At 39.3% G+C, this 12,548-nt stretch overlaps 1 protein-coding gene across 1 annotated transcript in view; it reads right to left on the bottom strand.

Moving 5' to 3' along the window:
* The window catches only part of mettl15 (methyltransferase like 15), a 132,499-nt gene extending 120,206 nt beyond the window's left edge, over window positions 1-12,293 (bottom strand). Inside the window, exons 1-2 of the mRNA XM_049470998.1 lie at window positions 12,189-12,293; window positions 6,869-7,139 (exon numbers count right to left, since the gene is read on the bottom strand). Coding sequence (XP_049326955.1) covers window positions 6,869-7,132 — 264 coding nt within the window. The 5' untranslated portion in view covers window positions 7,133-7,139; window positions 12,189-12,293. The remainder of the gene's footprint in view (window positions 1-6,868; window positions 7,140-12,188) is intronic.
* Between the last annotated feature and the right edge of the window lie 255 nt (window positions 12,294-12,548).

The raw sequence follows: 12,548 nt of genomic DNA, 5'->3' as shown, positions 1-12,548 counted from the left end.
TCTTGCTTTCTCGTCAATTAAACTTACCGACATAAAACCAGCAGCCCAAGAAATAAATCTGTAACAGAACTAGATTAGAGAAGACAAAATCTGTCTTGTTTCTTTTTACTTCCAGGCTTCATTACATCCCTAATTCCACCTTCTCCCATTCCTGCACGGACAGATTTAAAGCAACACTTACATATCCAGGGAGCTAAATTTGTTTCCTTAGTTTTCCTTTGGAGATATTTTGCCAAAGCTACAGTGATTTAAGCTATTTTATTTGATAATTTACCTCAGCAGTGCAATTTTAGTCATTTTAGTCAGACATTTACCTCAGTAGAGTTGTTCTAATTATCAATTTATTTTAGTAGAGATCTTCTAACCATAAATGTACCCCTGCAGTGATATTTTAGTCGCACAATTATCCCAGTAGGGCTAATTATATCATAAATGAACATTAGCAGTTCCAATTGTAATTATAAACGTACCTTACTATAATTGTTCTAATCATAACTGTACCTCAGTAAGGCAGTTGTAGTCAAAAATACACCTCAGTAGTACATTTACCTCAGTTATGCAGTCGCAGTCAGAAGAGCTACTTTATTCGTAAACGTACATTAGCAGTCTCATTTTAATCATAAATGTACCTCAGTATTGCTGTTTTAGTCATTTTCTCAATTTATCATTAGTCAGCAATTTACCTCAGTAGAGTTCTTCTGATCATACATTTACCACAATAGCGCAGTTTGTCACACAATTATATCAGAGGAGCTATTCTAATTGTAAAAGTACAGAAGCAGTCCTATTCTGATCAAAAAAGTTGTTCTAATCATAGTTTTACCTAAGTAGTGCAATTTTAGGCAGCACTTTACCCCAGTAGAGTTGTTTTTATCGTACATTTATCTTAGCTTTTCCATTTTATTCATAAATGTATCTAGGTAGAGGCATTCAGGTTATACATTTACCTCAGCAGTGCTACTTTAGTCACGTGTAAGTGAAATTTACACAGAGAAAGGCAGTCAGCCTTTTGGTAAAAAGTACCAAAAGTTAAGGCTAACGTACCTCAGCTATTGTTACTATCCTAGTCCTGTATAGTTCTGCAAAGCAGAGAGTTTGTGAAGAGACAAACTATAGAGTAAATGGATACCAAGCATTTTAAAGGAGAACTCCGGTGTAAAATGGACTTTAGTTGTAGTAAAACATGATTAAAAGTACTTACAGAGATCCAGAAATTTTAACAGTTTGTCCAAACACTATTCAGACTGGGTGACACGGGGCATAATTTGCTTTTTCCACCATTATCCAGGCTCAAAGTAATTGTAGAGGCGGTGTGAAGCTATTTTAAGCCTGAATAACAATGGAAAAAGCGATTTATCAGGGTAAATTATGCCCAGTGTCACCCAGTCCGAAGGGTGTTCGGACAAACTGTTAATTTCTGGATCATCAAAGGTATTAATCAAAGGTAAGTACTTTTTATCATGTTTTACTACACCAAAAGTCAACTTTAAAAGTTTTCATTTATCTATGTAGAACTATTTTTCTAAAGGGTTCCATCTTCAAATAATCATATTGAAAGTTACAAAAGCATTTAAGTATTGAAATTGTCCTTTTTAAGCTGCCATGGATCCATATAGATCTACTTCCTTTACTAAAGAACCCTTGAAGGGTGTAGCCAGGCAAAATCCCATTGAGATGCAGCAGTGAAACAAACATTAAAGATAAAAATGCAACATACTATACCTCCATGAACAGGCCAGCTCCTAAAGAGGTGTAAACTGAGAGGTGTGCACCCATTGATACCACTTTTACTCTGCCAATTCATGCCTAAAATCTGAGGAAGAACAAGATTAGAGAGGTGTAATCTGTTTAAACACGTTTTCCATCGGCTTCTCTGCGGAATCCCCTTTTCTGCCGGCGCAGCGCAGAGAGCCGCTGGGTGGAGAGGGAGCGAGCCCTCCACCTGCACTGCTATCCATGCCTGGATGCCTGCGTGGGAGGCGGTGGGCCGCTGAAAGCCTACATTTACCCACTTTGGCATAATTGCAGCGTTTACTCTCTGACTGCCTAAGTGCTCCATTCATACTGCTTCGCCTCGCCTGACAAGAGCCTCCGTGCAGGGGTTGATTGCTTTACAATGGCAGATCAAAATATTAGAGTGATTCCTCTCAGGAATCATAGAGAGTGTTTGACTAACACTATCATTAAGTTGTCCATCAAGCACCGTAGATAGAAGGCTGAATGAATGGGGAGAGGGAGGAAAAAAAAAAAGAAGCACACAGACAGTGGAAGTGCTGGTGATCTGATCACTGTTCTGGATCATTAACCGCAGCGCGATGTTATACAATTGATTCTTCATTATAATGATAATGAACGACTTTGTAAATTGTTAAATTACTGGAAATTCTAGCAGAAGGTTTAGATTATACCTTGTTCTACATCACTTACAGCTTATATTAGACAATAGAAGCTTTTATAATGCATTACTGCAGAATATCAACTTGTTAAACATGTTTAGATGAACTTGGGTAATCTAGAGATAATGAGAAACTAAACTAAATATTATGTGAAAACTCACATTACACGATTAAGGCAATAATAAAAAATTTTTCTTTGCAACCACCTAGAGCTGGGTGATTAATCGGTTTTATAGTTTAATTTGAATTTACAGTTAAGGACGATGTATTCTTATGAAAATGAAAATTTTTCTCTGAGTTTTAATTTTAACCACCGACGCTCCCCTGTGGACTCCTGTACTTCAGACTGAGCTTAGCCCCGCCCCTCTCTCCCTCGCGCACCCCCGCCCCACCATTTTATTTCTTTCTATTCATTTTTTGAGGGTGGGTTTATTTATTTATTGATTTGTTTAAGTTTAAGGGTGCATTGTGTCAGTACCTAAACTTGTACCTTTGCTTGTTTCTGATTGCACTTTAATCACAATGGGGACATTTAAGTGAAAACTAATTAAATAAAAAACTAGTTTTTAACCATTTCTTTATCATCTTTAATTTGATTTTTAGTAGGGGAAATCGATTTAAATCGAAAATCTGATTTTTTTTTTTTTTTTTTATCGAACAACCACCCAATAAACTCTCAGAATAACATGCTTCATGCTGCAGCTAAAATCCAGCTCACTTTACCAGATTTATTGATCAGATTATTAGACTTTTTTGAGTGTGTTTTAATGCACTCAGTGGATTTGCCTTGTCTGCTGATCCAATAAGGTGGGTTTTAAAATAAAATAAAATGGTATATTAGATGGCAAATTAAATTTATAGGTTTACTATTAACATTTTAAGTTTCTATTTTAAGATTTATTTTTATATGGCACGAATGTTCTATGATGAACAGTGAACTGTAACAGAGCAGGGGAGAGATAGAAATCTGACATGCTCTTTCAATCTTTTTTTGAGGATTTTTTTTTTTTTTAACATTTCATATTGTTGCTGTCCAATGAAAAACAAGTATCTCCATTTCTGTAGATTTTTAGTTTACTACATAATTTGAACAGTCAAACTGTTTCTTACACTGTGCCAAAATGTCTCGAAGAACGAACAAATATAAACACTTTAAAAAGACCAGAAAAAAGTTCTTCCAACAAAAGTTTAAAAGGTTTTTTTTCTCTCTCTCTCTCCTGTAAAGTTGCTGTTTGGGAGATACTTGTTTTTCATTAGAGAGTGAAGATATACAGGGGTTGGACAATGAAACTGAAACACCTGGTTTTAGACACAATCATTTATTCTCCCAACGTTCTGGTGGAAACAGGAGAGTTGAGGTGCACATTAAATTCTGCCGTGATTTGTGCAGTACAATCCAGATTAGCACACAAACATCCCTTTCAGACAGCTTTCTCTTACAGCGTCCACAGTTAATCCTGTTGGATGTGGTTGGTCCTTCTTGGTGGTATGCTGACATTACCCTGAATACTGTGGGTATGCCACCCATAATGTTGTGTGCATTGCAATATTTTGAGCAAAACTGTGCTCTTACCCTGCTAACCGAACCTTCACACTCTGCTCTTACTGGTGCAATAATGTGCAATTAATGAAGATTGGCCACCAGGCTGCTCCAATTTAGCCATGAAACCTCCCACACTAAAATGACAGGTGTTTCAGTTTCATTGTCCAACCCCTTTTTTTTTACTTTTACATTTATTATAAATTGAAGAGCCTCTGCCATTTCTTTCTCTTCAGTATTTTTTGAATACTGCATTACTCATAAAAAATGATATACTGTTTGAGATTATTATCGTTATCGTTATTTTTTTGTTTTAATTGTTACTGTCTTAACTTTTTTTTTATTTGTGGTTTTAGCTCAGGTTAGCAATTAGATATTTTCTTCAAACTGTTCAGCCCTGCTGCTTTGCAACCTCCCCACTCTCTGAATCAATCCTTTGAACTCGTCCAACAGAAGCCAGCAAAACATGAATGGCACATCTGTGACATGATTGCGTTTTCAGCTGACGTGAAAGCTGCCTCCTTATTGTTTATTTAATTATTCTATTACATCCAGGCCTTTGGCAGGCTCTCCCCACGCCAGTTGGCCCATGGGCGGATGATGGAGAAGTTAAGAGGTGCAAACTTTAGTCAGGAGAGCGGCGGCACTGTGTCGCTCCGGGTTCTGCCAGCGAGCCAACGGTGGAGCCGCGCTCCTGACTCACGCACTGACCCGAGGCCCCCACCTGCACCGGCAACGCTTCTAGCCGTAGGACCCAGCGACGTCCAAGCCGAGGCGCTCGCCAGAGCAGAAGGCCCTTTGACTCATGCCCATCTGGCCTGCTAGCACGTTAAAGAGTACGCCAAGGTCCCTGCTAGCACCACGCAACTTCCCCACCCTGCCCGAGCGGGGACAGGCAGGCAGCGAATCGCAGAGGCCTAAAAGTTTCAGTGACAAGCAAAACTTCTGCAGCAAGATCACGTGTGGCTACCGGAGGAGATGACAAGACAACAGGCTGCCTCCAACTTCTCCCACGCAGCAAACACACAAGGTGCACAAACGGAAACACACACACACACACATACACAAGTCACACCCTGCTTTAGACAAGGCATCTACAAGGTAATGACTGCAGCAATACTACACGTATGCACGCAAAAACTTATCACCACTGTTGCACAAAACCATATATCTGCTTTTTTGAATTTCTGACACAGTGCAAGACTCAAAAAGCTGTCCTTTACCTTGCATTAAAACTTCAGAACAAACGAACCAATAGAAATGCAAATAGAACTGCAAAAATATGCTTGAAAATAAAATCTTTGAGCATATACATCTGAAAGTCGACAAAGAACTCAAGGACTCCGGACTCTTCTACAAGTCCAGAATGCTACAGTATCTGGAATTTATTGTTCGGTCAATGGAAAGAAATGGTCTTTTTCACTTTTTCAATTCACTCCCACAAGTTTAGAGGTCATTTAAAAAGGAGGCTGTTGGCCTTAAGTAACTGTAAAGGCACAGGTATGTGCAGTGCTAAATAAGTTACAGCTATAAAACAAAACTTGATGTAGATTAACAAAATTAGAATTGGCACCAAAACAAGCAGAAACTTCTTTACTTGCTTTTAATGGCTTTGTTGTTTGCAGTTTAAAGACCTTGGAGAGGACATGCAGTATCCCACATACTGCAGACTCAAACTTTCTGTATGGGAGAGTATACGGAGTATAGGGGAGTGTGGGGACTTAAGGGAAAATGAGGGAAATAGTGGGGAATACAATGTGGTATAGGGAGTAAAGGGTAATATAGTGAGTAGTAGAACTATATGAAGCTATATACAGGGGAGTTTATGGAGTTATAGGTAAATATAGGGTTGTAAAGGGAAGTATAGTGGGGCACAGGGTAGTACCAGGTAGTATAGGGTAACAATGAGTTTAGGGTATTGTATGGAGGTATAGGGTGATATAGTGAGTAGTGGAACTACATGGAGGTATAAAGGAGTATAGGACAGTATAGTGAGTATAGGGAACTAGAGAGAGATATAGGGGAGTATAGAGTAGTATATGGAGGTACAGGGTAACATAGTGAGTAGTGGAACTATATGGAGGTAAAAAGGAGTATAGGGGATTATATTGAGTATAGGAAACTGTATGCAGGTATAGGGGAGTGCAGAGTAGTATATAGAGGTATAGGGTAGTATAGTGAGTAGTGGAACTATATGGAGGTATAAAGTAGTATAGGACAGTATAGTGAGTATAGGGAATTATATGGAGGTATAGGGGAGTACAGAGTGGGATATGGGGGTATAGGGTAGTATAGTGAGTAGTGGAACTATATGGAGGTATAAAGTAGTATAGGGGAGTATAGTGAGTATAGGGAACTATAGAGAGATATAGGGGAGTATAGAGTGGTATATGGAGGTACAGGGTAATAAAGTGAGTAGTGGAACTATATGGAGGTAAAAAGGAGTATAGGGAACATAGTGAGTATAGGAAACTGTATGCAGGCATAGGGGAGTTCAGAGTGGGATATGGAGGCATAGGGTAGTATAGTGAGTAGGGGAACTATATGGAAGTTTAAAGAAGTATAGGGTAGTATAGAGAGTATACTGAGTATAGGGGTATAGAGTAGCATATGGAGATATAGGGTACAGTGCACAGAGTACAGTGAGTATAGGTATATTGTATGGAGCTAGAGAGTAGTATAGGGTACTTTAGTGCATATAGGGTACTATATGAGGGTATAGGGGTGTACTGGGTAGTACACTGGAGAATAGAGCAGTAGCAAAGCAGAGTATAACACTTATCTAATAGACTCTGTACTATCTTTACATTTAAACAAATAATAAACAAAAACAATGCAGTGTTGCAAACCAAAATATTGCGATACAATATCAATATTTTCCTACACCTCTACTGTTATACACACTAAGAATGGTCAGAAATCAGAAACTGACCTGGCCTGGTTGGATGTTCAGGTATTGCAGGACCTCATTCAGCAGGACAGGTGTGTGTGGCACTCGCTGGGTGTGTGTGGAGGACTGCTCTGAATTTCCTCTGTGCCAGACGGGACCGGAAGAAGCAGAACCGGAGCACAGGCGCTGAGGCTGCTGCAGCTTTCTCCAGCAGCGTCTGGGACTGAAGTTAGAGGAAACTTCTCTCCACACGAGCCGACCAGCCTGGCAAAGCTGCACCAACGAGCCGTGACCGGAGAGAACCATTCTGACACTGAAAATGAAGAGGGAGGAATGAGATTCTCTGTTGATATATAACATATTGCCAAGTTTCAACCAATACACAGCTATTAAATACATTAAAGCAGTTGTTCCCAACAATCCTGCTCTGGGGAAACCCTGTTCTGCTTGGTTTAGTGTTTTATCTCTGCTGTATGTTTACCAAGTCTAAATCAGCAAGAGCTCATTAATTAGTTCAACAGTTGGATCAGGTGTGCTGTAATTAGCGAAAACTCTACAACCTGTGCACTAAAGGAAGCCTGGACCTAACGCTGCCACTCATTCTGTCTTTTTGCCACACAGTTAGCATAACCGAATGAATCCGCCAGCAGTAAAAATTAGTACAGCCTCTATACTTGAAAAGAAGCAAAAATAATGAGTTGGACATATGTTGCCCAGCAAAGGCATAGGAGCAAGTTTGACATTAGGTGGGGAACACATTTGCTAAAATAAATCAAAGCACATCCTATAGTAACTTAGAACATTTGAGGAATTACAATAGGGCTGTAGCTATCGGATAAAACATATTTGTTTGCTTAAAGAGTAATTAAAAACACACAAGAGAAAACAAGACATTTCCCTTAATAATGAGTGACCAATTGGTTTCCTTTTTTAGATAAGTTTTTATATATTTTTAATTCACAACATACATTTCCAAACTGCAAACACAAATAGAAATAAATAAAGGAATAATAATTATTTAATAATCAGCACTTTAATGAATTAAGTTAAATTATTTTCAACAAGGATTTCTTGTAAGTATCAAAACTATAGGGAATTCATTAATAAAAAACGCATAAACATTTGCATTATTGTGCTACTTGACAGCAGAGATGTTGCCAGTTCGTCTCACCAAGCCGGTGACATGAATTTGTGTATAAACTTCTCATAAACCTTTTACCACGAGTTTTCTATTAAATTAAACGATTCCTTGAGGCACAGAAAATTACTCAATCAATTTTTTAAATCGAGTAACTCAAATTACTCTAGTAATCGTTTCACCCCTAAATTACAGTTAATCACAAAAAAGTTACTTTTTTTCTGTCCTTCTGTTTATTATTAGTTAAATCCAACCAAAGCTCACTTTGCAACCTAAACATGTTACTCCACATGCGTGCAATGTCCAAAATATATACATATGACAAAAACTGATCAGTTGTCAGCTAACATTAATAATAATAATATAACAACAGACTTGATAATAATAATAATAATTATTATTATTATTATTATTATTATTATTATGCATTGGGTTCTGAGTTTAGAAAATTTTGTCTACTGAAAGCGCTTCTTATGATGGCGTTCTTTTATTAAAAGAATATAGATCATAGAGATTTTTGGCAGCAGTTTATTTAAACATTAGATAAGCCAAACCCTCTTAGTCTGTTAGCAGGACAAGACATTACCCAAAAGCTGTTTTGATTGCAGTATATTCTTATTGTTGCGATATATTGCTTTCATCACTGACCTCGCGTGTAAAGCCGGTGTTGTGCCGAATTCAGCACCCCCGTCAGGAAAAGCACCACCTCTCGGGAGCGCGCACACACACACGCCTTCTTGGCTTTAACTTTACTTAGAAAAAGAAAATACTCAAAATACTTTTCTAATCACGCTAAAAAACTTCAACAGAGAGGGGTGCTTTTCCTGGCGGGGGTGCTCTCTCTGCAGCGCGTACGCCCCTTGATAAAAGCACAGAAAATTGCTTTAGCTAGCTTTAATTAGAAACGTGCTCCCGAGAGGGGGTTGCTTTGCATGGCGGGGGTGCAAATGTTGGCGTTCTTTCAAAATAAAACTTTATTTTAAAACAACTTTTCTGCTGTATCATTTTTGGGGGGAACAAATTCATCTATTTCAGACATGTCCAACCCATCCCCCCCCTAGTTACTACGCCAATGTGCCCAGTAAAATGAGCCAAAACTCAGGCCCCATAGACTTCCTGGTGACATTCATTCATCACCTGACCTTTCAAGATCAAACAGTGGCTGCGTTATACTGCTCTGTACACGGAGAGGGATGCCACCAATATTCTACTAATGGCATCACCATGGCAATGTGGCAGCATGCGCCCATCAGGAACATCCGATCACTAATTTATAACTACAGCATCTTAAGTTTTAAATTTAAAGTGTGAGGAGTTTACTGCAGTTGATGAGAGAAATAACTAGTTAGCATGACTAGTCCTGAGTCTTCTACCAGAGGGAAGAGTTTTAAAGAGGTGATGTTCCTGGGTGAAAGGGTCAGTAAGTCTTGCCAGTGTGCCTAATGCACTGGAGCACCGCCATCCCAGCCAGATGGTTATGGATGGTGTGATAATGGGCTCGATGGTCACTGCTGTGTAGAAGATCTGCTGTAAGTATCATTAGGGTCTACAATAGGTTGAATTTCTTCAGCTGCTTCAGGGAGAACCTCCTCTGTTGTAGAGATGCACTGAAATGAAATGCTTTGTCCAAAAAAAACACAAAATGAACTGCTTTTGTTGAGCGTATAAACGTACCAGCAGACAAACTAACAAAGCACAATAACAGTAGCACAACAGTAGCACTGCTGAGGTGAACTGTTCTCCTTAATGTACCTCATAATGCTATTCTAACCTGAAATTTACCTTAGCAGTGCTATTTAATCACAAATTTCCTCAGCAGTGCTTTTCTAATTATAAATGTATCTCCACGGTGCCATTCTAATCATGTGTACCTCAGCAGTGCCATTCTAATCATAAATTCGCCTCAGCAGTGCCATTCTAATTATAATGTACCTCAGCAGCAGTGCTATTCTAAATCATAAATTCAGCCCAGCAGTGCTATTCTAATAATAAATGTGCTATTCTAAATCACACATTTACCTCAGCAGTGATATTCTAATCATAAATTCACCTCAGCAGTGCTATTCTAATAATAAATGTGCTATTCTAAATCACAAATTTTCCCAGCAGTGCTATTCTAATCATAAATTCACCACAGCAGCGCAATTCTACTCATATATTTACCTAAGCAGTGGTGCTTTTCTAATAATAAATTTAACTCAGCAGTGATTTTCTAATCATAAATTCACCTCAGCAGTGCTATTCTAATCATAAATCTACCTTAGCAACAGTGTTAGTATAATCATGAATTTACCTCAGCACAGCTATTGTAATGATGAATCTACCTTAGAAGCAGTGTTATTGTTCACATATATAACAGTGAACAGTATCTTAGACAGCCGCGCAATGGCCAATGCTTCAATAACTGTAACCTCATACACACAGTAAGTGAAAAAAGCAGATATTTTACATTTACATTAATGTATGATTAATTAAAATGTCTTTAAATAGGAATGAATGACTAGTTATGCTTTTCTATTATCATAATTTCAGTGGTATTTTATTTCCACACCAAAGTGGATGCCACAGAAGCATGGATGTTGCTGGTGCATCTGTAATTCACCATCATCTCTTCAGCTGCTGAACCAAAACACCAGCTGCTTAATTCTCCTTCTGTAGGCAGGAGGTATTCTCTACCACTGGTTATGAGAAGTGGTTGAGCTAGCATCTTCACAAGAAGGTTCTCAGAGTAATTGATGTAGGGACTGAAGAGCAGGGGTTAGATCACACAGCTTTGTGGTACTACAGTTCTGCAAACCATGTCCAGATGTCTGACTGTTGTCCTAGCCTTGCCTGTTGCCTCTGTTTTGTCAGGAACTCCACGATCCAGGTCCAGATGGGATCTGGCACTAACTGATGAAAGTGGTGTTAAAGGCTAAGCAGAAGTGCCATCGCTAATGACAAAGGTCACATCAAAAACAGTTATAATAACCTGGTCTAAATCCAGTATATTCAGGTAGTCAGCTGACCTCATTCTTTCAGCACATACTGTTGCTGAACCTAAACCTGCAGATCAACTGCATCATCAATCAACCCACACATCATTTATTTACTTAAATCCAGGTGCCAACATTTTTTTTTTTTGGCCAGGCAGAGTATTTCTACATTATACTACTCACCAAAACACGCTGCTGACAGTACTCACTGATAGTTGAAATAAATGCTGAACGAATTAATGCTGACGAGTTTAGCATTTTCAATCACTGTTTTCATTTTTATTTAATGTTTAACTGAACCAGAGGGCCAAACAGCTTGGAGTATAAACTCTGTTGGGAGTCTTTAATTGAATTACTCTCTCTCTCACTTTCTCTGTATTAACAAACACACAGGAGTGTGAAACCTCTTCAGTAACACAGTGCAGTGCTCCTCAGTACTGGCTGTTTTCTTTATGGGTATAAGGACTGTGTGAGGTGTGTGAGGTCAGTGTGCTGTGTAAGGTAAGTGTGGTAGGTATATGGACTGTGTGAGGTGAGTGTGGACTGTGTGAGGTGAGTGTGGACTGTGTGAGGTGAGTGTGGACTGTGTGAGGTGAGTGTGGACTATGTGAGGAACTTGTGGTGTGGTGTATGAGGTGAGTGTGGACTGTGTGAGGTGAGTGTGGACTGTGTGAGGTGAGTGTAGTGTGTGAGGTGAGTGTGGACTGTGTATGGTAAATGTATATATTGTGTGAGGTGAGTGTGTACTATGTGCGGAACCTTGTGGTGTGGTGTATGAGGTGAGTGTGGACTGTGTGAGGTGAGTGTGGACTGTGTGAGGTGAGTGTGGACTGTGTGAGGTGAGTGTGGACTGTGTGAGGTGAGTGTGGACTGTGTGCGGAACGTGTGGACTGTGTGAGGTGAGTGTGTACTATGTGAGGAACTTGTGGTGTGGTGTATGAGGTGAGTGTGGACTGTGTGAGGTGAGTGTGGACTGTGTGAGGTGAGTGTAGTGTGTGAGGTGAGTGTGGACTGTGTAAGGTAAATGTATATATTGTGTGAGGTGAGTGTGTACTATGTGCGGAACTTGTGGTGTGGTGTATGAGGTGAGTGTGGACTGTGTGAGGTGAGTGTGGACTGTGTGAGTAACGTGTGGTGTATGAGGTGAGTGTAGACTGTGTGTAGTGTGAGGTGAGTGTGAGGTTTGCTCAACAGGCTGAATATTTAATAGAGAAACACCAGCAGCAGCAACTCGTATTTCAGTACATACCGCCCGGTTTAGCTCCAGCAGCATGAGCATCCAGCCGCGCCTCCCTCAATACAGCAGTACTGGAAACTAGCGCTCCGGATATTTTAGTTCCGCCCGGCAATCCTACATTACACTGTTAATTTAATTTACCTGTTAATATAAAGCAAAATAAATTATGCGGATTATCCCCCGTTAAATCACTATGACGTGATTAACAAATCTGGCGTGTGTACAATAGCAGTTATTACATTTAAAAGTAATCTTTACTTCACTTTACTTCACTTTACTTCAATCATTTTTGTATAAAATAAGATTCCACGTTTGACTGTTAAGGAATTAATACAGCATGTAGATTAGCCATATAGCTAAACCGAAACTCAG

This window comes from Astyanax mexicanus, chromosome 23, assembly GCF_023375975.1.
Source record: "Astyanax mexicanus isolate ESR-SI-001 chromosome 23, AstMex3_surface, whole genome shotgun sequence".
NCBI classification, from domain to species: Eukaryota; Metazoa; Chordata; class Actinopteri; order Characiformes; family Acestrorhamphidae; genus Astyanax; species Astyanax mexicanus.
This window is presented reverse-complemented; position numbering and strand designations above follow the sequence as displayed.